Source organism: Oryza sativa, chromosome 7 (assembly GCF_034140825.1).
Source record: "Oryza sativa Japonica Group chromosome 7, ASM3414082v1".
Taxonomy (NCBI): domain Eukaryota; kingdom Viridiplantae; phylum Streptophyta; class Magnoliopsida; order Poales; family Poaceae; genus Oryza; species Oryza sativa.
The window spans coordinates 23902560-23926977 of NC_089041.1; the positions used below are offsets into that span (position 1 = coordinate 23902560).

The 24418-nt window shown below is 45.5% G+C and overlaps 3 protein-coding genes and 2 long non-coding RNA genes across 6 annotated transcripts; 3 read left to right on the top strand and 2 right to left on the bottom strand.

Moving 5' to 3' along the window:
* On the top strand, positions 1-3329 carry LOC4343737 (putative yippee-like protein Os10g0369500). Of its 2 annotated transcripts, none has more exons than NM_001403127.1 (3): positions 1-478; positions 1601-1709; positions 3076-3329. In NM_001403127.1, exons 1-3 carry the CDS (start codon positions 336-338, stop codon positions 3154-3156), a joined length of 333 nt encoding a protein of 110 aa, NP_001390056.1. In that variant the 5' UTR covers positions 1-335; the 3' UTR covers positions 3157-3329. The 2 variants fall into 2 exon arrangements, 1 of the variants encoding a protein (NP_001390056.1); NR_175352.1 differs by having other exon boundaries at positions 72-478; positions 551-1709; positions 3076-3326.
* Positions 3330-4804: 1475 nt separating this feature from the next.
* LOC4343738 (probable serine/threonine-protein kinase WNK5) lies at positions 4805-6890 on the top strand. The gene is made up of 2 exons (NM_001403129.1): positions 4805-5475; positions 6103-6890. Exons 1-2 carry the CDS (start codon positions 4882-4884, stop codon positions 6490-6492), a joined length of 984 nt encoding a protein of 327 aa, NP_001390058.1. The 5' UTR covers positions 4805-4881; the 3' UTR covers positions 6493-6890.
* Positions 6891-12200: 5310 nt separating this feature from the next.
* LOC4343739 (BTB/POZ domain-containing protein At5g48130) lies at positions 12201-15204 on the top strand. Its single transcript, XM_015789614.3, has 4 exons — positions 12201-12464; positions 12553-12622; positions 12717-13889; positions 13990-15204. Exons 1-4 carry the CDS (start codon positions 12340-12342, stop codon positions 14785-14787), a joined length of 2166 nt encoding a protein of 721 aa, XP_015645100.1. The 5' UTR covers positions 12201-12339; the 3' UTR covers positions 14788-15204.
* A 3988-nt stretch (positions 15205-19192) lies between these two features.
* Positions 19193-19684, bottom strand: LOC136357512 (uncharacterized). Its single transcript, XR_010742835.1, has 3 exons — positions 19546-19684; positions 19393-19465; positions 19193-19308 (listed from the first exon to the last, which is right to left on the bottom strand). It is a non-coding gene; the product is annotated as an uncharacterized lncRNA (long non-coding RNA).
* Positions 19685-20196: 512 nt separating this feature from the next.
* On the bottom strand, positions 20197-22432 carry LOC107277646 (uncharacterized). Its single transcript, XR_001547327.3, has 3 exons — positions 21917-22432; positions 21609-21659; positions 20197-20629 (listed from the first exon to the last, which is right to left on the bottom strand). It is a non-coding gene; the product is annotated as an uncharacterized lncRNA (long non-coding RNA).
* Positions 22433-24418: the final 1986 nt, after the last annotated feature.

Consider the following 24418-nt stretch of genomic DNA (forward strand, 5'->3'; position numbering starts at 1 on the left):
GAAAAAAACAGCCCGAAAACAGAAGCAATCGCGACAGAGAAGAAGAGGGCCATTCCCTTCGTCCTCCTCGTCGCCTCCGCTTTCCCAATCCACCATCTCCCCCCACCTAAATCCATCGAATCATCCGCCCCCGAATTCCGCCGCCGACGCGGTCGATCCCTCCCCGGCCGGCGCATGGGGATCGGGCCCAATCGCCGCCTCTCCCGCCCCTCATTTGGGGTTCCCGGGATTTGACGGCTTTTTGCTTGCTTGAGCGCTTGCTTGCTGATTCGATCGGGTGGGAAGATTTCCGTGCCTGCCTCCGGTGGTGGTTCGATCGGGCTTGGGGGGGATTGATGGGTTTGCTGTTCGTGGAGTCGCTCCCGGGGCCGAAGGTGTTCAAGTGCAAGTTCTGCGGGGTGGACTCGGCGTCGCCGGACGCCATCGTGTCCAAGGAGTTCCGCGGCCGCCATGGCCGGGCCTATCTCTTCGACAGCGTGTAAGCTGGGCTATCCATCCACTATTTCCATTTCCCCCTCTCTTTTGATTATTGCGTTTCTATGCATGACAGTGACGCGATCGTGGCAATGTCGCTGTCCTGGAAAGGATTAGCGTGTCCATGGACGGGGAATTGTGGAATTGTCTTGTAACAGTGCTGTTTAATGATGGATTTCTCGCGTATTGTTGTTTTGGGATGGGAGGGAAAACGGCGGTATCTTATATTGGTGCAATTAAGCTAGATTGCAAGCGTTCGGAAGTAGATTCATGATGTGGTTGTGTTGGATTTGATCAGTACTGCGTGGCTAGGGCATAAGAGGCTAATAAGAGCTATGCAAATTATGTTCCACATGATAAATTGTCTTGTTCTTAATTTTTTTGGTCTGTCAATCTAGACACAGATGGAACTGATAGGAAATGCCGAAATGTTGATGGCTAGTGTTAAGCTACAGAGCTATAGTTTGGAGATTAATTAGCCACAATCTCTTGTTAGATATTACATGATGGAAAACAACATCATGCTTGGTAAAGAATGAAGATGAACAGAGCAAGGTGTGAGTTGAGAACTTAATTCATTGTAGCTATGTCAATCTGATATGTTGCAAAGGTGGCTCTTATCTTAAACCTAGTAGGACAAGGGTTCATGTACTAATCCTAATAGGATTTTGGTTCCTGCTTCTATTTGGACTATGTATGCCACAATACCCAATCCAGTCCAGTATTGCTGCTCACAAAATAGGGTATCAGAGTATAACATGCTATTATATAGTTTTTCTTAGTCTATTTTTCATATCTTTGTAACTGACCTACTACTGGATGTTAAAGGCATGCGAAGGTTATGTTTTGTGAAATCAGTTGAACATGTAAACCATATGTTGTTTTCTGAAATAGGCAAGCAATATACCATGTACTTCGTTTGTTTAAATGAAGTATCCTTGTCTGGCGTTTATTTTTGTCCGATCCAACAAACAAACATGATAATTAGGGCAATGTTGTTAATGTTGCATCAATTTACATCACAGTATTAGTTAAGGCATAATTGGTCATTCAAATTGATAATTTGAACAACCACTCTCAACCAATTCTTGTTTACATGTTGATCCGGAGTGAACATGACATCCAGGGTGAACGTGAGCCTTGGTCCCAGGGAGGATCGCCTTCTCATGACTGGATTGCACACAGTGAATGATATCTATTGTAGCTGCTGCCAACGACTCCTTGGTTGGAGATACGTAAGTTGCCAGTTTCCATGTTGTTTAGTGAGAATTCATTTGAACACTACAAATGTAGGACGGTCTATGCCTTCATGATGGTCAACCTGTTAAATATTCGATACTTTATCTATATCTGGATAAGTTAATGTCCTAACAGAAGACTGTGAGAGATTTGACTAACTTTTCTTATTGAGCATGATCATATAGCATTCATGTCTTTTGAAACAATAGGAGGGTAGAGTTTGCTACATAATGTATGGGAATCTCCAAGGCATAACCTCTGCATTTCTGGGGAGCACATAACTAAGAATTATGTTGGCTATAGATTGCATTTTTGCTAAGAGCCAATGCATTACCTTATGATTCATGGGCATCGACTGGTTGTCAGACTTTCTATTTCCTGGATCTCTTTCGTGTTATCATTTCTTTGATGTGTAAAACTCTATTAATACTATATGCCTTAATTGTGAGGCAAAATGGGCAGCAGGATGTGGCTATGCTTTCTGACACAAGACAAACATGATCTGGTTTTTTTGTTTCCTCATTTTCGAAATTTGATGTTGTCAGTTGAGAAGATGCATGATGAATCCATGCTCCATGGTGCATTACCGGTAGAAGTCTAACAAGCTATCACTCCCTCTACAAACTCATCTATGCTCGTAGGCTTTTCTGTTAGATCATGTTTCATGAGCTTCCATGCGGCACTTTATCGTTTGAATGCATTCTTCTGCAACACTCAAAGTAGGTAGTAATGCTTAGTGTTCAAGTCGTAGCTTAAACCTGGGACTGTCCAGATCTTAATAATATATACCGAGACTAGTCGATCACTACCCTATAGTTCTGAGCTTTATAAATTAAGTACACCTCATTTTCTACCACTGTGTAGTTTATAGTTATTTTTTCCTGGTGAATTTTTTTTTGGGGAAAAAACAATATGTTGCCTATGTTATGTGGTTGGGAACATCTAGTCCATAGTGGGTCTTTTCAGCTAAGGAGCATATGATCAATTTGTTCCTCCATTTCTCCCTTAGTTCCATGGTCAGGCTGCCCTTTCCACAGGAATCTTGCAAATTGTTAACTTAATATGAGATTTTTATTGTTTGGTTGCATTTGTAGTGATGATTTCCTCCAGGAGCATTGGCTGGATGTTCCTTCATGCATGACTAATTATACCTCTAAACACTTGCTACTGCCAGATGGACTATAAGACCAATCCTGGGTCATACACACTTGGGCATTTGATCCAAATGTCAGCAAGTATGAGTCCATAAGCGTGAACGAACGAATATGCTCTTTAATGTTCATGCCATTTCTCTCATGAATGTTGGTTATTTTTTCTGGATCAGTCATCATCATGTAACTGTGCTCATTGAACAATATGCAGGAGAAAGCTTATAGTGAGGACCAGAAGTACAAAGAAGGCAAGTATATATTAGAGAAGCACATGATGCTGAAAGAAGGATAGTGATTGGAAAACCGCTGAACTATTAAGTCTGCAAATGCAGGCATATGAAACCATGTAAAATATCGCTGAATATTGGGTTTCAATTCTCCCCAAAATTGATTATCTGGCGAGGACCATCGTCATTAAATTGCATTTATGAAATATAATGTCATGTGAAATCCACTGTTCTTTCAGCTGAACCTCTGAAAACTTCTTGACAGTTTGCTTGGTTAACCCCATTCATGAAAGTTTGCGAATGGGGAGACGGTTCAATCCCATTCTTGACATTTGTATATTTTGATCTCAATCGTCTTAAATGGCCAAGGATGGGATTGAGTTGCAACCTTTGACTCTTTGAGGCCTGTTTGGTCGGACGGATTTTTTTTTTCGCGAACGCTCTCATAGGCTTGCTGCCTAAAATTGAATTCCTACATTTCTAACAAGCTGCGAGCTTGGTCAGATTAGCTCGAAAACTAGAGATAAAGTTAATGTGTTCCCTAGCATTTCTATTCTGGGAATGACCGCATGAGCAGAACACTTGGCACAAATGAAGGAACAGAGCGGAGAATCGGCACGCGCCGCCTGCTACGTTGATGCATCCAAATGGCTGCATTCTCCGAGACGAATCACGCCGAAACAGCGATCAGATCGCGACCTGCGTAAGTCAAACAGCGCTACCAACGGATAAGATTGTAGGATTACCGTCTGATAAACGCGGACTGCACGTTGTGCATATGTCACTGCTTAGCTAGCTAGTAGGCTACTCCCTCCATCCCCATATGTAGCAAGCACATATTAGGACTACGAATTTGGATATATCCTATGTGACTATGTTCAGATTCGTAGTTTTAAGACGAGTCTAATTCATATGTTCAGATTTATAGTCCTAGAATCTATCCTAGATTGTTATATATCGGGACATATGAGGGTGTAGTACTTTGGTAGTGTTTGAATATCCTGAAGATGAAGATGAAGATTAAGTGTTTTATACAAAACGAGGTTATAATAATGTGTAATTAATTGAGTTTTAATTATTCTAAACTTAAAAAATAGACTAATATGATATTTTAGAACAATTTTCATATAGAAAGTTTTCGTACGAAACGTACCGTTTAGCAGTTTAAAAAGCGTGGCACGAGTATCCAAAATTTAATCCAATTTTTGTTGGAGAAAAGAACATGGCCTTTACTCCATTACTTGAATTTTCATCTAATATCAGTATGGCGTAAAGTATTCGAAAATCCCTGGAGAATGGATGAGCATTTGGTATCTGTACAATCGCCTCTGAGTCTCCTCTGACCTGCACCATACCCGGCCTACCTCACCTTCGCCTTCCTAGAGAGCACTGGCCGTCGGCTTAACTAACTCCAGATCGAGTCCCATACTCCCATGGGCCATGGCCCATCCGTGCCACGTGTCGCATGCTCCTACCGGCGAGGCGGGCCCACCAAGCTTGGTCAACCCTCCAGTCCGCCGTAGACCGTAGCGCTATACGGACGTAGTACGAGTACAAATACGTCACAGGCTTGTACTCCTATACCGGCTCTGCCTGGTGCAGGCGCTTACCTGCGGGTGGCCCAACCGCGACGCACCACGCGTTCACACGGCCACGTCAGCCTACTACGCCTGTCTCCGCGTATAAATAGCCGCCGCCCCCGATTTCGCCGCTGCTGCTAACCTCGCCCCACTTTCCCCGCCTCGGGTCGCGCCGCCGCGTCCCCGCCGCGCCGCGACGCGACGCAACGCATGCCCCCCAACCCGACTCCGCCGCGGCGCGCGACGACGACGACGACGAGGGCGACCAGCGGCGTCCGCCGGGGGGAGGAGGAGCAGGGGGGCATGGCGGTGTCGGCGTCGGCGGGGGAGGAGGAGGAGGCGTTCGAGGAGGTGGACCCGACGGGGCGGTTCGGGCGGTACGCCGACGTGCTCGGCCTCGGCTCCGTGAAGAAGGTGTACCGCGGGTTCGACCAGGAGGAAGGGATCGAGGTGGCGTGGAACCGCGTGCGGCTGCGCGCGCTCGCCGACCGCGACCCGGCCATGGTGGAGCGCCTCCACGCCGAGGTGCGCCTCCTCCGCTCCCTCCACCACGAGCACATCATCGGCTTCCACAAGGTCTGGCTCGACCGCGACGCCGGCGTGCTCAACTTCATCACCGAGGTCTGCACCTCCGGCAGCCTCCGCGAGTACCGCGACCGCCACCGCCACGTCTCCGTCAAGGCGCTCAAGAAGTGGGCGCGCCAGATCCTCCTCGGACTCGACCACCTCCACACCCACGACCCCTGCATCATCCACCGCGACCTCAACTGCAGCAACGTCTTCATCAACGGCAACACCGGCCAGGTTCCCCCCCACCCCTCATTACTGCATCCAGTTTCTTCCCAGATTAGCAGATTTGACAAGCTCACCTATCCCAAAAATTTAGGGCTAGAATTAATTACAATCAAAATCATGATAACGTTCGATCTGCTAGACTATATTAGGAGCAAAGCAATAGCTTAATTAGGCCTTTGAACTGCCATTTTTCTTTTTCAAAATGAAATGTTTGAAAACTGAAATGGTATTCAAATTTTGAATTGGTAGACGGTGGTTGGAGGGAGTATAATTTATTGGCTGTTGAAATGTACACCGACCGGGGCATCACGGCATTCGGGGGATTAGCGGGTGGCTTTGCCCTTTCCGCCTCTTTTCCGTGATGACCTGTAGTAGTAGTAGCTCTCGGTGTGTGCATGAGCTGCACCTTTCGAATAAAGGAAGGGAACACAAGTGAGATGCACGCTGATGCGCTCTTTAATTTCACACTAGTTTTCCCACCCCTTCAAATCGATCAAATCGCGTGGGCGTCGCGCAATTTTCGCACGCCATGCTTGCTTTCGCTTGTCGCTGTCTCGCGAATCGAGTTTGGATTGGTCGTGTGGCTGACGACGACGACGGCTCGATCGGCCTGGATCGGTCGATGGATGGATGCAGGTCAAGATCGGGGACCTCGGGCTGGCGGCGATCGTGGACAAGACCCACGTGGCGCACACGATCCTGGGCACGCCGGAGTTCATGGCGCCGGAGCTGTACACGGAGACGTACACGGAGTCGGTGGACATCTACTCGTACGGGATGTGCGTGCTGGAGATGGTGACGCGGGAGATGCCCTACGCCGAGTGCGACAGCGTCGTGCAGATCTACCACAGCGTCACCCGGGGCGTCCCCCCCGCCGCGCTCAAGCGCATCAGGGACCCCGAGCTCCGCGCCTTCATCGAGCGCTGCATCGGCCAGCCCCGGAACCGGCCCTCCGCCGCCGAGCTCCTCCGCGACCCCTTCTTCGCCGGCATCGACGACGACGATAGCACCGGCACGCTCGGCTAGCCTGTTAACCAGCTGGGTAGTACTAGAAATTATTGTATGTGAATTCGATTGGAAACAAATAAACGTTCTAAACGAATTAAGCTCCAGCGAGTAGCAAATGTTTATAGGTTCATGTCTCACCGGCGCTCGAGCTGTAGCCTGTAGCTTTGGATGTGGTTAATTAGTGGCTAGTACTGTAGTATTTATTGTACTGTTTGTTCTTTGGTTTGTACTGATTTGATTCATGAGCTTCAAAGAAATGGAAGATGAGGAGCTGTATTTGGCTTTGGCTTTGCGTGTCAAATGTGTCACAATCCTTTCAAAGGATGGTTGTAAATTAAAGGTGTGAGATTTCCATGAGCTGGATGCTGGAGTTTATAGTTCAATACTAAAATCAGATGGATGTAGACGTGAGACCCAATCAATATCTGAGATATCTCGGGCCCTTTTCCTCTTTTGCGCTGCTCTTTTTTTGCTTCAAGCCTCAGGAAACACGACGGGGTACGTAGCGTCCGTTGCAAACAGGCTGTCCGACAACCTGTACAGAGAGGAGACGGCTGGCAAACGGATAGCTCAATTCAGTTGAAGGAAAGCATTTTCCACCAAAAAGCGCATACATGTCTTCTGCAGTTCTGCTTGTGTGGAGTAGTGGTAGAGCTTGCGGTTATCATGTTGCCGTTGGACATCGGATACAGTGGCAATGCCATTGCCGTATCCATGCACATTCCACAAATTTTGGTGCTCTTGGTCAAGTTCGTTAGGTGATGGGGTGTTGTGTGTGGGGCATCGCATCTGCTGAAGAATCATTCGAACTCAGCCTGTTCGCACCTATGGATTCTGAAGGACTTATCCTGCTGTATCTTTGTTTATCCTCAATTTTCTGGATGTCAGCTTGTTCGCACCTAGGAGTATGTGTTTTCCAGTATCTTTGGTCAATTGTAGGCATTCTAAAGGCAGATATAAATGATTTTTACGGGCTCGATTGGGAGGCCTAAAATCCTAATCCGATCCATCCACAAGGGTTCAAGCTCCCAGACTCCCAGTCCAACCACAGGGATGAACACGGGGGTTCTGGGCTTCCCAAATAGGCCTCCTACATCTTAGGGTAGGGTGCCTTGGGTTGTCATGGATACATGGAACATTTCAAGATTATACACAACTTTTTTTATGAGTTGTATCTATAAGGAAATTTGGTTGATATAGACTAAGGAGGGGCATAATCTTAAGGGAACTAAAGTCCTTTACCTTACTTGGGTAGTTGGACTAACCAAGACAGTATTATTGACGCTAGGTGTACTCATACAAGTGCATTTTAATGGCAAGGAAACTAATGACATAAAATCCTTGACTGGATTGATAATTGACTTGGGTAGATGTCCTCAAAGGTTTTACAAAAAGGAAAAAAAAGTTCAAACCCCATAAACTATTGCAACAGTTTGAATTATCCCGCCTTCCCCTTCCCCACCAATCAAACCAAAGAACCATAAATTATGAACCCTAAACTCTTTAATCTGGTCAAATTACCCCCTAACACAACCCAGAGCATTTTGATCCCTACATGACACACATATGACAATAATTTGCCTGATGTGGTATTCCAGTCAGCAACTAGATTAAAAAAGATCTAGTGGCCCACATGTCAGTCAATGTCTATTTCTTCTCTTTCCCTTTCTCTCTCTCTAACCTTCTCTTTCTCTCTCACAAAAAGCCTATGGAAGTAGACTTGGAGGTAGGGGCTTGTTGCATTGACAGTGTACTTGAAACTCGAAGGAAGCCTCACCATGACACCGGTGACCTAGAACGTAGAGGCCTACGGTGACGAGATATGCCTCCTCTCCCTCTGTTGTGGCCAGATCCCCTAGGTGACCACCACCATTGCAACTTGTGTCAATATCGATACCTTCAGCGCCACGCCACTGACCTTCTCTCTTCGTCTTCCTCCTTCTCCAACCTTGTCACCAATTTTCAATAGCTCGCCCAATGACGGCATCGACCTCAACAGGAGAGCTCACCATCGTTGTCTCCTGCTCACCACATACCAAGCTCCGCCCTGACGATATCCGCCTCAACCAGACCACCACCCACTTCTCGACCTCTAGCACGTGCTTAGCGAAGGCAAGATCTGCCTCCCCGAGCTAGCTTGAGTTCCTATATCGTCACCTCCACAAGCTTTTGCAGTGGTGGAGGTGGCTTCACATTCGGACGCAGCTTTACATTCTACAATGTCGGTGGTAAGCTTTTGCACGGGTTAGTGTGTGCTTCGAGAAGAGCATGGGATCTGCACCAGGCGGCACCTACCTACGTTGCAGAGGCAACTGCTTCCACACACACAAAGGAGATAGATGACATGTGGGTTCCTTGATTTTTTTTTCTTATTGGATTGTCGCGTGTTTTATCTCGGGTCGACCGACCAATTTGTCTAGTGTCAAAAGTTGAAGGGTGTGAAATGTATGGCTTCGCAGTTCGCGGGTAATCCAAACTATCACAATAGTTGACTGGGTAAGTTGGACTTTTTCCTTATAAAATAAGTTGCATTTTGTGTTGTATGTGTGCATGTGCGTCTTCCATATAATTGTGAAAAAAGATAAATTACATGAGAAGTGCATGTTTTGCGAAGATTTCTAGTTATGAGAGAGCTCATTCAATCAGTGCGAGAAATACATAAGGTAATTGACTATATATTGTATTACTGAAGAATAAAATAAAACATTCCTTTTTCTGAAGGGCTATAAGAGCCGTCCCAATACATACAACACAAAATAGGTTGTATCTAATCCATGTAATCTAAGACACCATTAAAGAAGTTGTTCGCCTAGTGCATAGTTGAACCTATCTAATCAATTTTATTACCCAATCCCAATTAATCACCTAATGTCTAGACACATTGGAAACATGTCTCAATACTATAAATTTTTGTTGGAGTCTCCAGGTGTTCGACACGGTCATATGCCTCTTCTGCTGGATGATCTGGAAAGAAAGGAGCACAAGAGTCTTTGAAGCCTTCACCCACTAGTTACTGTAGGTCGCAGATTGCACAATTGATGAGCGGAGGACATGGAAGATGGCTGGACTAGGTGCCTAGCATAGCACAACAGATTGGTAACCTGAAGTGTAGCATTGTGCCGACGAGCCCAGGTCATCAGGCACTTTGCCTTGGTTTTATGACAGGGCTCGCTTCGCATCTCAGTCTCACGCCCGATATGCTTCATCCTCTGTGTTTTGGCTGAGCATTTACAAAGTCTATAAATTTTTACCCCCTCCCTCCTTAATACAAGTTCGGTCGGCATTCTTTGTCAGCCCAGCGAAAAAATAGTTTTGTTGGAGTCTTTGTGGTTGTATTTCGTACCATTACTTGTTCTTGCATCTCTTTGTACTAATTGTAGTGCAAATTTTATAGTACTTGGCATGCTATTTAATGCTATGAACTCTCAAGTGAGGTGAAATGTTAACTGAACAAGTAATAAATATCGATTGTTGTTTGTCCAAGCGTTTTGCTCTTTTGCCATTATAAATTTTGATTTTTTTTACGAATTTTACTATGAATTTATGGAACAACAGAGAGAGAAAAATGAAAAAGTAGTTCAATTATAAGCATACATGTCCTACTGTGAAACTTTATTTTCATCCAAGCACCTGGCGGCCCCATCGGTTGGCTTTTTTTCTAATAAGCCAAAACGGTTTATTAGGGAATAAAAATAAATTTGTAGGTAAAACTTTTATATATGTGTTCTTTGTAATTTAAAAGCCAATGCTGAAAAAAAATACGTTGAAAATATCTTAAAATCAATCTTAAAATTAAGTTTGAAAATTCAAAATTTAGCTTATTCTTTGGCTTATTGGGCCATCCGATGAGAGCCTGGGAATGGTATAAACATAGAATTCTATCACTATAAACATATACAATGAAACGACGAAAACAGTGGGCGAAACCTTTCGCCAGATCAATCTAGAGTAACCCTTTCTTTTTTTTAACTTTAACCTCTGACCCTCTGAGATTGACAGTTCGATACGTAACGTTTGCCAATTGGAGAGAGTTCGTCCATTCCTCTCTTGCATTGTTTCTCTCCGTTTCAACGACGCCCTTGGGTGCTTTAATGCGATCAAAAATCAAAATGTGAGTCACGGGCGTGAGAAGCCTTGCAGACCCGGCGTCTCCTTCTCCGTTGAGCTGAAACCCAAGCACGATCGAGTCGCCAGTAAAAATTTCTCACCACCGATCTCGATGCAGTCACGAGCCACGAAAAGAATTCGGGAGATTTCAAGTTTTCAACGCATCAATGAGAATAAGAATTGTGGGGGATTGGCTTCCCGATACCCCCCAAATTCCAGAGCAAAATATTACTGGCATTTGACGCCCTTAAATTCCCCACCTTCTGCAGCGTCCGATGCACGTCAACGATTTGATTATTACCGACATTCTCCTTTATCAATGGCAATCTTGCCATTGCAGAACTTAGATTCAGAAATGCGCTGACCATGCCGGTAGTGTGATCGCACATAAATTACAGCACTAATCAGCTAAGCAATCACACGAATGCTATATTCTCTTATTTTTTAGGTTCCTTTTTTTTTAATCTGATAGCTACTTCTGAACGTCAGGAGAATACAAAGGTGTCAATTTGTCATGGCAACGCAATTGTCAGGACTCAGGAGAAACAAGGTTTTCTGGCGACCACACTGCCATTGCTTGCTACCGAAGCTTAAAGAAACCATTTCACAGTTCCGAGTCCGAATGGGAGTCTCTGGCGTGCATGCCTGGTGAATGATGAAACGCCCGTTGAAATGAACTGACAGTGACCTTGATTAATAGTTTGATAATACTATACTTCCTACTATGATATTCAGAGCTCCGTCCGTTCGTCAATGTGCACGCTTGTTTTCTTTTAATCTAAAAGTTGTGTGGAAGAGCATCTATCTGCCCAACTTATGCTACCGGATAGTGTACGATTTGGTCATTATAAGTTTCTCTGAAAAAGAAGCCCATCTAGAGAGATTAGCAGAGGACAGATAGTCTAATCATAGGAGATGCTTAGTCTCGTGGCAGTTATTATATGGAGATTGTTACCTCCAAGCAACTCTTTCAGTCCTTCGCTTTGGCGATGCTAGATTGCTAACCTTGGACGTTTTACGCCTAGGAGTAGCACACAACAATGACCGGCTGTTCTGCCTGTTCAGAGCTCTGAAAGCTTGGTATGACCCCAGGCGCAAAAGGATCCAGTTTTCTGCCATTTGGTGAGAAATTTGGACACCCCAATCAGACGTCAACTGTACACTGGAAACACCACACTAATTACTTACAAAACCGAGAATATATACACACATCTTTTCACACATTAGACATTCACACCAAATGGAAAGTGTGGCCTCCATTTGTGACACATGAAATTTTTCTCGATTTCTCCGATAATCGAACTGATTCATATGAAAATACTGTATTTTTTTCCAGAACACGTGCATATACCAAAGGCCAGATGGTGCCTGAAGAGGCCATAAGCCATTCCGGCCATTAGAGGCAGGTTAGCTCGAGCTTAATTTGCTTAAACTAGTGCTGGCTCCCTCGGATCTTTACAAGGCTGCCTCCCTGTGCCCTGTGGTGGCGAGGAGAGAGCAGTGCAGTGCAGAGGAGAACGCACGCGCGCCCAGGGAATAAGGAAACTTGCACGAGGGGGTGGAGGGCGATCCGATTTCCCAGCCTTAAAACTGGGGTTCAACTCCAACGTCCCCCATTCGTGCGCCCTCAGCCATTGTACCCCTTTTCCACTCCTCCCGATGTTCCTTCCTCCCTCACTCCACCACTCCGGTTTTATACTCCTCCTATCTCTCTAGTCTCTAGTCTCTACTGCTACTAGTACTGGTAATCTGCGAGGGATGGAGCCGGAGATGGAGGTGGAGGTGGAGGTGGAGATGTCGCCGGCGGCGGCGAAGGCCGCCGTGTTTAGCCCTTACTCGAGCCCGAGCACGGCGTTGCTCCTGCAGAGGAGGGTCGTTTCATGGTACAGAGTGTTAGAGCTTGGAATTTTGGAGCCCTTGGGGGTTCTGATGGTTGGGTTGGTTGTTGATCTGGATTGGATTGGATTGCAGGGCCAAGGAGACCGGTTCGCCGGCGACGGTGAGCGTCCACGTCGGCGACAGGAGCTTCAACCTGCACAAGGTTAGGAGAGATTGTGTGAAGATTAATTAGGGATTCTTGGTTGGGATGAGGAGGAAGAAGATGGTGATGAGTGTGTGTGATCTTGTCGTTGCAGGATCCTCTGGTGTCCAGGTGCGGGTACTTGAGGCAGGCGATTCTCCGGTGCGGCGACGGCGACGGCGAGGTCGTCGAGCTGCCGGCGAGCTTCCCCGGCGGCAGCGAGGCGTTCGAGGTGATCGGGCTGTACTGCTACGGCGACGCGGTGGCGCTCGACCCGTTCAACGTGGCGGCGGTGCGGTGCGCGGCGGAGTTCCTCGACGTGTCCGGCCTCGGCGCGCGCTGCGACCTGTACATCAACCAGGTGGTGCTGCAGAGCTGGGACGACGCCCTCATCGTCCTGCAGCGATGCCAGCCGCTGCTCCCCGTCGCCGAGGAGCTCCTCGTCGTCAGCCGCTGCGTCGAGTCGCTGGCGTTCATGGCGTGCATGGAGATCCTCGACCCCGACGGCGACGAGCAGCGGCGCGAGCGCGACCAGCCGGGCCTCCTCGCCGCCGCCGCGGCGCGCGGCCTCGCCGGGCGCCGGTGGGACGCCGAGCTCGTCAAGGAGCTCGCCGCGCGCGACCTCTGGATCAAGGACCTCGTCGCCCTCCCCTTCGAGTTCTTCAGGCGGATCGTGCTGGCGCTGCGGCGTCAGGGCATGAAGGAGAAGTACGTCAGCCCCGTCGTGCTCTTCTACGCCAACAAGTGGGTGCTCTCCAAGAAGACGCACAAGTTCATGGCGAGCACGGACACCGGCGACGGCGAGACCGACGCCAACAGGAGGGCCACCGCGATCCTGCAGGGCGTGATCGACCTCCTCCCACTCGAGTCGTCGGCGGCGACCGGCGGCGCCATCCCGGTGTCGTTCTACTTCGCGCTGCTGGCGCGGTCGATCACCCTCGAGCTCAGCGACGAGAGCCAGACGAGGCTGCGCGAACTGGTCGCGTCCAACCTGCAATTCGCCCGCGTGGACGACCTCCCGCTGCCGGAGCCAGAGCAAGACGCCGGCGGCCAATCCATCGCCGGCAGCCCGGAGGTGAGGGCGATGGAGAGCATCGTCGCGAGCCATGTCTCAATGCAAAGAAGAGGCGCGGAGGCCGTCGCGGAGCTCTGGGATCGGTACATCGCCCAGATCGTCGGTGACCCGAAGCTCCGGCCGGACCGGCTGGCCGAGCTCATCGGCGTCGTTCCGGCCGGCGACCGGAAATCCCACGACCATCTCTACGAAGCAATCGACACATACATCGTGGTAAAGACGATCGAGCAGAGCACTCGTGCGTGCACGAGATTATTTAGTCCGTTAAGCTGTCGCGCTAACGTTGTGAAGCTGTTTGATTCTGCCATTGCAGGAGCATCCCGGCTTGTCCGGCGACGAGAAGGCGTCGCTGTGCGGCCACCTCGAATGCCGGAAGCTGTCGCACGAGGCGTGCATCCAGGCGGTGCAGAACGACCGGATGCCGCTCCGGCTGATCGTGCAGGCGCTGTTCGTGCAGCAGCTGCACACGCACCGCGCCTTCACCGAGTGCTCCGACTCGTTCCGGTGCATGCACTCGGGGGAGCTCCTCGTCCCCGTCTCCGGCGGCGCCGCCGCCGCCACCGCGTACACCCCGAGCCCCGGGTGCACCACCGCCGTCCCCACCAGCCAGCCGCTCAGCACCAGCAGCCCGTACACGGACACCGCCCACGCCACGCGGGACGGCAGGAAGCTGGTCCGCGCCCGCGCCGGCGACGACGACGACGACGCGGCGTCGGGCTACGAGACGGCGAGCTTTAGGATCCAGGCGCTGGAGCAGGAGATCCTCTCCCTGAAGCAGACGCTGCAGCGGCACAACACCGTGAAGAAGAGCTCGTCCCGGAAGGAGGCGAGCTTCAGGATGGACACGGCGGCCACGCCGGCGGCGGCGGCGGCGGTCAGGCGGCGAGCGCCGGTGTCCTCCAGCAGCTGCATTGGCTCCATGCGGTGGGGATCGCAGCGGCGGTGCGCGAGTAGGATCCTGCGCATCTTCGCGAGGCTGGCCGTGTTCGGGAGAGGGAGCAGGTCGTCGTCGTCGTCGTCGACGTCGAGGGGGAAGCAGAGCAAGTGCAGGGCAAGTGCAGAGCAGCTCAGCTCAGTGGCCTGTAGAACGAAGCACGCAGCGAGGGACTGAGCGAGAGGTAAAAAAATGACGAGACATTTTTACTACACACGTGGAAAAGAAATTGCAGATCATACTGTAAACCCTGCTATGTTTACAAAACCGTACGGTTACTGGGTTATCACGTGACCATGTGGTTTTCACGATAACCACGTGGTTACCATGGTAACCGTCAAACTGCGGGTGACGGTAACCCATACCAAAGGTTTGATGAACTGTGAACCTTGGCTACGAGTAGTAGTGTGGTAGTAGTATGTGAGCAGGGTACTATGTAGTCTGTACATATTGCTGTTGCTGGCAATGCTGAAGAATTGAAGAGTAGTTTGTAGTTACTGTCAGGTGGCCTGGTCAGCACTTTTTCTTAGGTCGAAAATTCTGAATATCTGTATAGTTCATCGGTATTAAAAAGGTTTATTTTCCTTCAAAAAAGTTGTTTCTGATGGGAGGGAACTAATTCGAAAAAAAAACAAAGGAATGCAAGTGTAAAAAAAGTTGACTGAAACATTGAAAAAAGAAGGAGATGTCCGCCCAAATGATTATTTAGAAAAACATGAATATGGGGCTTGTTCATTTTGCTACCATTTTCAACCTTATCAAGTTTTGGCATTGCCAAATTTTGGTAAGGTTGTCAAATTTTAGCAAGATTTCATATGTACTTATTAAAATTTAGCAACAAATTAAATGTAGCTATTATTTTAGGTAACTTTACCAAGAAAAAAAATAAGATTGTAAATAGTAGCAAAGTGAACAAGCCCGCCCGTGATCCTACGTGGAAGTGACGAGAAACGCCGTCTCCGATGATACCATCAGAAGTGGCGAAGACCATAGAAGTTAGCCATGTAAGATTGCCCTAATTCTTTGTAATGGACCTCTTACAATATTGGGCCCAAAAGGGTGGCCTGCTAAGAACTCATTAGGCAAAAGACTAGGAAAATACAAAAATCTTCTTGTATATGTCCCTTTCAAACGATAGAGATGTACCACTTGTATATCGAACCCATAAAACAGAGATTTATCACACATTATGGTATTGGAGTTTCTCTCTCCTTATCCCAAAGGTACTGTTGTCCTAAACAATAATAAGAATGTTTGATATGTTAAAAATATGTACTGGAAGTAAAATTACATTGCGTGGTTAAAATATTTTGGTTTTGTTTTTTTTTCATTTCACAATGGTTAGATGGTTAGAAGTTGCTTTCAGAATTTTGCACATATTTGAGAGGGTGTAGTTTACAACAAAAATTTGCAACGGATGCTGTCCCTCTCAAGAAAAGCCCAGCGTTGAATTTTCCTAGCATTGCTGATGCTGAATACGTGGTCTCAATCCGAAGAAAAAGATGGATAGGCGCAGACGTGGAATTCAGCAAACCTACTATTATGCCGGCGAGCTATAATAGTTGGCAGGTTAGATTTGTATTTTAATAGATTACTAGTAATATGTCCGTGCTAAACGTTACGGTGCAATTCTATTTGTCTTTAATAATTATTAAAATTTCATGTTAGCGGAAATTTTTTTATATGATATGTGTATTTGAACTTTAATTCAATTCATGTCGTACATTAAATATACTTATTTAACGTAAAATAAAATAATATGATATTGCATGGGCACAATAAATCTTTACAAGAATTAAGTTTATATAATCACTTCAGTATATAATACGCTATTATGTTAAAAAAGTAAGTTATTTTATTATTTGTTGCGGGAACAAAATAAAGCATTATTTGCGATCTGGAGGAGGTGCGGGAGAGAGGCTGCAGTGGTTGGCGATTTGACGGAGGGGAAAGGAAACCGAGCGGTGATCCCGCGTGCGTGATTATTTGTGATCCCTAATACATTGCAGGGGAAATCTGTTCTGGGCTGCCTACTCAAAGGCAGAATTTTTCCAAGCCAATCTCATTGTCATCCAAAGTACTACTGCCAATGAACTGACAAAAGAATTGATGAACCAAAGCAGTGACATACTTCTAGACAAACAACTTAGGCGAACTGAGAGAGCTCCCATGGTTATAGCATATGGAAACTGATCCTACAATAAATAAAATAATTTACATTGTAATATAAGAAACCAACTTTTCTGCTACTTGAGGTTTAGAAACTGACCTTGAAACCACGGTTCTGGTTTGATCCACCTGAACATCTCACGGTTATCCATAAGTACAAGGCAAATATGAGTAGATGGCTAATTCGCTATGGAGCAAAATAATACTGGAAGACTGGAGGTTACCTTTTGTTGTTTGCATGTAATGATATATGTGACACAGAAGACCTCAAGAAAAGTTTCTATGTACGGATAAGGGCTATGGCTTATAAACATGTTCATGTTTTTTTTCCGGTTTGCAAATTGGTATTCTAACCTGGACCAGGAACCTACCATGAGTTTTAATATTAACATAATTGTTTTGCATTGGAATAATGAATGTTATGCAAACATTATGCAGTCTCCTGAAATGAATCATCCGATAATACCAAAGTAAATGAAGCAGCACCGCATTTATAGAGAAAAAAATGTTTTCCCTAAGTAGTCCTACACTTCCAGTTGTAAGAAGGATTCAAACTAAAGAAAAACCACCCTTCCATTTGTATTCATGCTTTAAAATTGTAAAATTTTATCTTATATTCTTTTCTTTTTACCAATGCTTTCATACAGTTTGGGGATAGACGGTGGAGATGAGACGAACATGGGTTGGGAGACGCCGCAGCAATGTGGTGGTGGCGGTGCGTGTGGCAGCGCCGGTGGGTAGTGGCCACGGAGGAGATCGGCGTGGTGTCACTGGTGTTGTCCTCGACGGTCGGTGGCGGCACGGAGATGTCGAGGGTGGGCTTCGGCGGCGCCGGTGTGGCCCCCCGAGGTGGAGGTTGCCGGATGTTGTATCAATAATCCCTAATCCTATACAGCAAAATAAGAAAATCATGAGGAAGATTACGGTGGTGCAATGTTTCATGAAGCTTATTGCACTTTGCTTAAAAATGAACCATCTTGGTACAGAATTAGTCAAAAGCTTACTGAAGTCATAAGTTCATCTTGACCAAATCTGTCAAGAATCCAGAAACAATTGGATTGTCCTAACATATGCATGGTGATGGTGATTTCATTAATCAAGGAATGAATCTCTACTATACTGATAATTGACATAGATGGTGCATCATCTTAAATATTCTGTCATTGCCAGTGAAAATCGAATTTTAAGGTTTGACTTCTGAAATGTGTAAAATCTTAAATAACCAGATACTATTGTTCTTTGGAGATGTTTAGACATGTGCAGACAGTTATGCGTTGTTCATAGACATAGATACTTTAGTTATCATTATCTAAAAACATGAATTCTTTAGATACCAAAACGATGCTTTCGGTTTTTTTTTCTTTTGATTGATTCTGGATTATATTAAGAATCGTATGATCAAATCAGCGGCGACTGATGGGGGGAGAGGAAATATATATAGTACTGGATTGTGGATTAAAAAAAAGGAGGGAGGATGATTTCTGTACCTTAATTTCGGCGAATCAGATCGAGGATGGGGCGACACTGTTCTGAAAGCAGAGATTGGTGGTTGCACGGAGACAGTCGACGAGCCGGAGATTGGGGGCGGCACGGAGGAGACCGACGAGGCGGAGTTCCTGGTGAAGATCGGGGGCGGTGCGGAGGAGACCAGCGAGAAGGGCGATGAACGGCGGAGTGGTGAGTGGAGGGGACAACTGGCGGGGTGGGAGGGCGGGTGTGGTGTGCGGCGTGCGACGGCGGAGTGGGCGATGCGGTCTGGACGGCGGGTGGGGGCGCGAGCGCCGGGAGACGACGGGGGCGGCGACGTGCATAGGCGCGATGGGCGAGAGAACTGGCGGAGGAGATGGATTTCGCGATTGGAAGGAAAGTGCGACGATTTCGGGGGCGTAGGGGTGAGGGAAGGCGGATGCTATCCCGGACGTTAGATCTCTTGGGGATAATCTGGACGTTGAGTGATGAATGAAAGAATGAGTGAAAGTATTTGTTTAACTATAGGGTAGATTGAAGATCGCTGAACAGCACCATCTTCATTGTGTTCTTCGGGGGTCATAATAGTTGACTGCATTGGCGTGCCAGAAGATACAGTATTGCATCCATCTGTTGATTTGGCCTTCTTTCTTGCACGCCATTCACGAAGATACTTGTTTGTATCCTCTCTCTTTTTCTTTGCAGAAAGTTCACTTGTCCCTACCACACCCCCTTCACTCTGGTTTATTTCAGATGTAGTTGTTGCTTGAGTTGGATTGACGGATGTTACAGTGCTATTAACAACACTCGACTTTGCTCTATTTCTTGCACGCCACTCACGTAGATAGCTGTTATTTTTTTCCCTCTTTGTTGAGGTGGCAATTTCAGCAACATTGACCTCGGCACTATCACATTCTTCATACTCTGACACATGCGTTGTTTGCATAGGACTTGTACTACATTTCTTCTTAGCCTCCAGATTTGCACGATATATACGTTGTTTGAAGTTTCTTTCCTTTTTACGCTGAGACTCATTGGATAGCCCAAATTGATCCACATGACCTGCATTTTTTTATTAACACTATAGTCATACTGAAAAGGACAAGACCTGCGTTGTACACAACGAACTATCCATTATATGTACACCTTGACGGTGGTTTGTTATATCTCCGAGGGATTTGCGAGCTCCACCGTCCTCCCGATTTGCGTCCATGCGCACCTAATTTACATTTTATGTATTTTTGATGAGTATGTAGTATGAGCACATGACTACATAATAAAAATTAATTTGATATGTACCTCAATGTTTTTTAAAAATTAACTGGCGTAGGGGATTTGTGTTGGTCGTGGTGGCGCTTGAGGCGGAGGAGGTGGAACAGCGTGTTGGCGGAGCAGACTGGCGAGAGATGCAATGGAGTTGTGCAGCGGAGAGCAGATTGGCGACGTTATGTACCAGAATCCGAGCGACGGCGATCTGGCGGCGTGGATGCGGAGATGAGGGGCGGCAGCGAACAGGGACTGGATCCCTGTTGGAAATTGCGGGGTGCAAAATACTAATTAATATTTCGAGGCATCAGAGAATCAAGAGAATAATTTTATAATTACTAATAGGAAAATAGTTATATTTGGAGCGGTACATGTACAACCCAAACTTAGCAGTTAATTTGAGGCAAATTCTCGAAGAACAGTGGCATTTCATATAAAACTCAAAACATCTATCCAATCAAGGTGAAATGTTCTGAAATAGGAGCCTAAAGCTTATTATGGCTGATATGCAAAATGATGAATCCAAACTGCCTAACGGTACGGAGTCATTTAAAACCAAGTAATAAAAAAAGGACCTATCCTCTAACAATTAGGATCACAAGACACGTTAGGACGACCGAAATAACCTTGACAGCTGAATTACATTGTTAACTCTTTTTTCACATCGTAAGTGGCTAGACAAAATTAATGTCGCACCAAATAAAACATAGGATGTTAATCGCCAATGGCACCTGAATTTGGCAATGTTAAATACACGATTTCCTCCACTGCATTTACATTCCCCTCACCATGTTTAAACTCAGGACTAAAAGAATAACTCAAGAGCAGATTCGACCACGTGAATGATGGGTACAATTAACTATCATGTCGCCAAACAATATTATAATTTAAATGTTATAATACACCACAATATGGTTGTGCAGCAAGGTTTCTTCTATACTCGGATTATTGAATCTTGATTACTATATATTGTACAAAACCATGCCAATATATAAGCACCAGGTTATGTTGAAGAGCGAATTAGTAGTAAGCGATACCTCCTTGGTTTCCTGCACTTCACACTATTTGAATTCTTATCACAGTACTTCGGAACATCTTTCTCCAATTCAGTTTAGCCCTGAAATAGTTTTGCAGTCGAGTATGTCAGTAATTGAAATATGATGCTGCTCGTACATTGAACCAATTTCTTAAATTTGCCAAATTCAGATTTTTTAAATTGAACCAATAGGTGGACTTATCATCTACTGGAGTAGATGTATTTCTTGATCTCAGTTTGGCAGTAACCAACGTCATTCAGTTTGGATGTTTTCTTTAGTAAATTCACAACTAATAAAAGAACAACAACCAACGGGTTCACATGAGAATTATATATTAATTCTGTACAGCAATGACACATCTGATAAAAAGAACATGACACACAAAAAAAAATGATCTCACAATATTACCAGTCAGATTGGAAATCTGTGTGATATAATGGAAGCAACCAACAGGTGACCACTGAAAACTACACATGAAACAGGTTCAATTCGGAAAGATGGTAGGTTTAATATAGTTACCTAGGGGACATGAGTAAATTACAGCAAATGACAATGCACGTGATCCAAATAAATGGGTAAATGATGAACGCATTTAACTGGAAAATAATGTGAATCAACAGAAAGAATTTTCTTTTGGTGACATTTCTCCTGCCATTATACCTGTATAAAACAGACCTTAGCAGTTGAGCAACTTGTACCTCTAAGTTTATGACTCAATGCTAACCATCTTTTCTTGTTGAGGAAAAAAAAAGCAAAGAACTTCCTAAATAATTTTTTTTAGAAAAATTGTAATCAGATGCCTTTTGTTCAATGGGAAGAAAAACCCAACCTCGTTCAATGCTGAAACCTAAATATTTCTGAACTAACTGTAAAAAAAAAAACATGTTCAGCATCCTCGAGTCTAGTTTGCATATATCTATATCAACACTGGCTACCTCAACCCCATGTAAACACACGAATATGCCAGGCAACAGGATAATGTAGGTGCAGCTTCAATCCAGTACAAATGTTTACTTGACAGCCTGATGAAAGATTTGCAGTTGCAGTTGGAAAATTCACCTTCTCTTGTTGAGGAACAAGGCGCAGAGCCCCTTGAATTGGAGATTCTACCTGCCATGACAGATGAATATGTCATTGATCTTCTTATATAGAAACAAAAGACTGTGTGGGTGTCATAACAATTATGATCACAAGATTAACGGAATGGCCGTCGTTTGCAACTGCTTGTATAATATTGCATAAAAGTAAATGGTGTAACATTCAAGAGGTGGTGATGTCAATCTTGAGTGTTCAAGGTCTATCTGGGATTTCAGTGGGTTGCAACATCACATGGTATATGTCTGGGATTTTGGATCAGACGCCCATACCTTCTCAACTGCTCTGCCCTGGCGGAGGCGCTGCGATGAAATTTCTGATCACCGCGGACAGGCGACGGGGATCGGATCACCGCGGAAGGCGTCGGCGGCGACCTGGCGACGGGAGCACCTCGTGCGGCGGGGATCGGTGGAGCAGATCGGTGGCGGCGACCTGGCGACGTGAGGAATTCGTGCGGCGAGGAGGCGGAGGACAGGCCGATGGGGATCTTGGAGGACGAGCCGGCGGCGGGGATTCGATGGCAGATCGGATCACCGCGGAAGGCGTCGGCGGCGACCTGGCGACGGGAGCACCTCGTGCGGAGGGGATCGGTGGAGACAGGCGATGCAGATGACGGCGCGGCGGCTACCTGGCGACGGGAGCACCTCGTGCGGCGGGGTGGCGGAGGACAGGCGATGCAGAGGACGGCGCGGCGGCTGATACGGAGCGGAGCGGTGATGGCGGAGGTGCGGGAGCGGTGTTCTGGCGGAGGGCGGAGGTGCGGGAGCGGTGCGCTGATTGAGGGGGGTGGAGGCAGGATCGATCTGGACCGTTCGGATTTTAGGCGGATGATCTGAACCTTGAGCGATGAATGAAAGAACGGAAGAATGAGTGAAAGTATTTGTTGAACTATAGAGTAGATATTTAATAGTATAATTAATTATTATGTAAAATTTAATATATCATTTACAACAAATCTAATAGCCTACTACACTGTTAATACACAAATCACCTCTTAGGACATCCACAATGTAATAATAGTAGATAGCATAAACCGCATATAGTTTATTGGTAGTCCATAGCTATATGTTAGCCTCCTTTCTGGGTCCACACGGGTCCACAAACTCAACGAATGAGAAGGGGGCTAACACGTGGGCCCAGCTGACAAACGGAAATGAAAAATATATTTGAGAGGATGATAAATAGTAAGTTCTCTCTCCATATGCATATCGGTAGCCATAAGGGATAAAATAATAATCTCTCACTTCTCTCCTTACGCTCTCTCTCTATGCATATGAGATACTTCCTCCGTTTCACAATGTAAGTCATTGTAGCATTTCCAATATTCATATTGATGCTAATGAATCTAGATAGATATATATATGTCTATATTCATTAGCATCAATACAAATGTGGGAAATGCTAAAATGACTTACATTATGAAACGGAGGGAATATCTAATATATTGTTTTTATTATTTGATGGGACCCACTTATAGTCCTCTTCTAAATTTAACTCTTATGAGAAATGAAATAGCTAAGAGCAAGTTTAATAATATAGCCAACTACTAGTAGCTCTAAAATCTGACACGTCATTTACAGTCAACCTAGTCTTAGTTTATCAATGTTTCTACAATATATTATTGGAACATGTTTTTTTAGAAATGCCCTTATAAACATATAAGGTTGACAATTTATTTATCCTACTAGAATATTTAGAAAATTAGAAATATTTTTGTGTAGCCTCCTTATACAACATAGAAGTTTGAGTATACGTCCCTACTCCCTCCGTCCAAAAAAAAGACAAACCCTAGGTTTCCGTGTCCAACTTTTGACTCTCCGTCTTATATGAAATTTTTTTATAATTAGTATTTTTATTATTGTTAGATGATAAAACATGATTAATACTTTGTGTGACTTGTCTTTTTTTATTTTTTTCATAATTTTTTTAAATAAGACGGACGGTCAAACGTTGGACACGGAAACCCAAGGTTTGTCTTTTTTTGGGACTGAGGGAGTAAGTTGGAAGGTTTTTCGATCACTACCTTATTTTTATAAAATATTATATATGTGTGTGTATGTCATATGCTATATAGAATATTCTTTGTTGTTGTTTTTAGGAAAGTACAAATACCCCGCTAAACTTTGGATAGAAGTTTGTCTACACTCTACACTTTAAAACCGGATATTCAACCCCCAAAACTTCACTGTACTGTCCATATTACCCTCTTAAAGTGGTTTTAGATGGTGGTAGGGGTGAAAACGGGGCGGGTATTTCCCGCCCGCCCGTCCGTGATCACATTATTTCAGGACAAATTCGGGTACCCGGGACTTTTCACGGATATCGGGTCCGAATAGGTATTTTTTGACGGATACAAGATCATGTTCGGGAACGTAGTATTCAACGGATTTAGATTATCCGGTAAAAAATCCGGGTATTACCCGGATAGTTATACGGATCTCTTACCCCTATTATGTTTTTGTGAGGCACTTTTTGGTACAATATATTGATTCTACTATGATGTATTGTACCCTATTTATTTTCAAAGGTCCTAATAGCCTAATATAATCGTATTATGGATATATGGAATTGTTGAATAGTTATTGTCTATGTGATATATAAGATTATTGCTTCGACTTGATATCCGAATAAATATTTGTAACCGAGATAGTGTACGTATCCATTTTGGTACGTATTCGTTCCGTATTTTTGCCCGACATTATCTGAGTTTGTATCCGTATTCAGCACTATCTGTGTCCGACCCGATTCCGATTATAAAATATGGGTTAGGATAT

Excerpts from the sequence above, each read along its gene's own strand:
- LOC4343737 (NM_001403127.1), top strand. The coding sequence starts at position 336 with ATGGGTTTGCTGTTCGTGGAGTCGCTCCCGGGGCCGAAGGTGTTCAAG. Across the intron at positions 479-1,600 it reads GCCTATCTCTTCGACAGCGT|GGTGAACGTGAGCCTTGGTC; the intron begins GTAAGCTGGGCT and ends CATGACATCCAG. Across the intron at positions 1,710-3,075 it reads GACTCCTTGGTTGGAGATAC|GAGAAAGCTTATAGTGAGGA; the intron begins GTAAGTTGCCAG and ends AACAATATGCAG.
- LOC4343739 (XM_015789614.3), top strand. The coding sequence starts at position 12,340 with ATGGAGCCGGAGATGGAGGTGGAGGTGGAGGTGGAGATGTCGCCGGCG. Across the intron at positions 12,465-12,552 it reads CAGAGGAGGGTCGTTTCATG|GGCCAAGGAGACCGGTTCGC; the intron begins GTACAGAGTGTT and ends ATTGGATTGCAG. Across the intron at positions 12,623-12,716 it reads GGAGCTTCAACCTGCACAAG|GATCCTCTGGTGTCCAGGTG; the intron begins GTTAGGAGAGAT and ends TTGTCGTTGCAG.
- LOC4343738 (NM_001403129.1), top strand. The coding sequence starts at position 4,882 with ATGCCCCCCAACCCGACTCCGCCGCGGCGCGCGACGACGACGACGACG. Across the intron at positions 5,476-6,102 it reads TCAACGGCAACACCGGCCAG|GTCAAGATCGGGGACCTCGG; the intron begins GTTCCCCCCCAC and ends GGATGGATGCAG.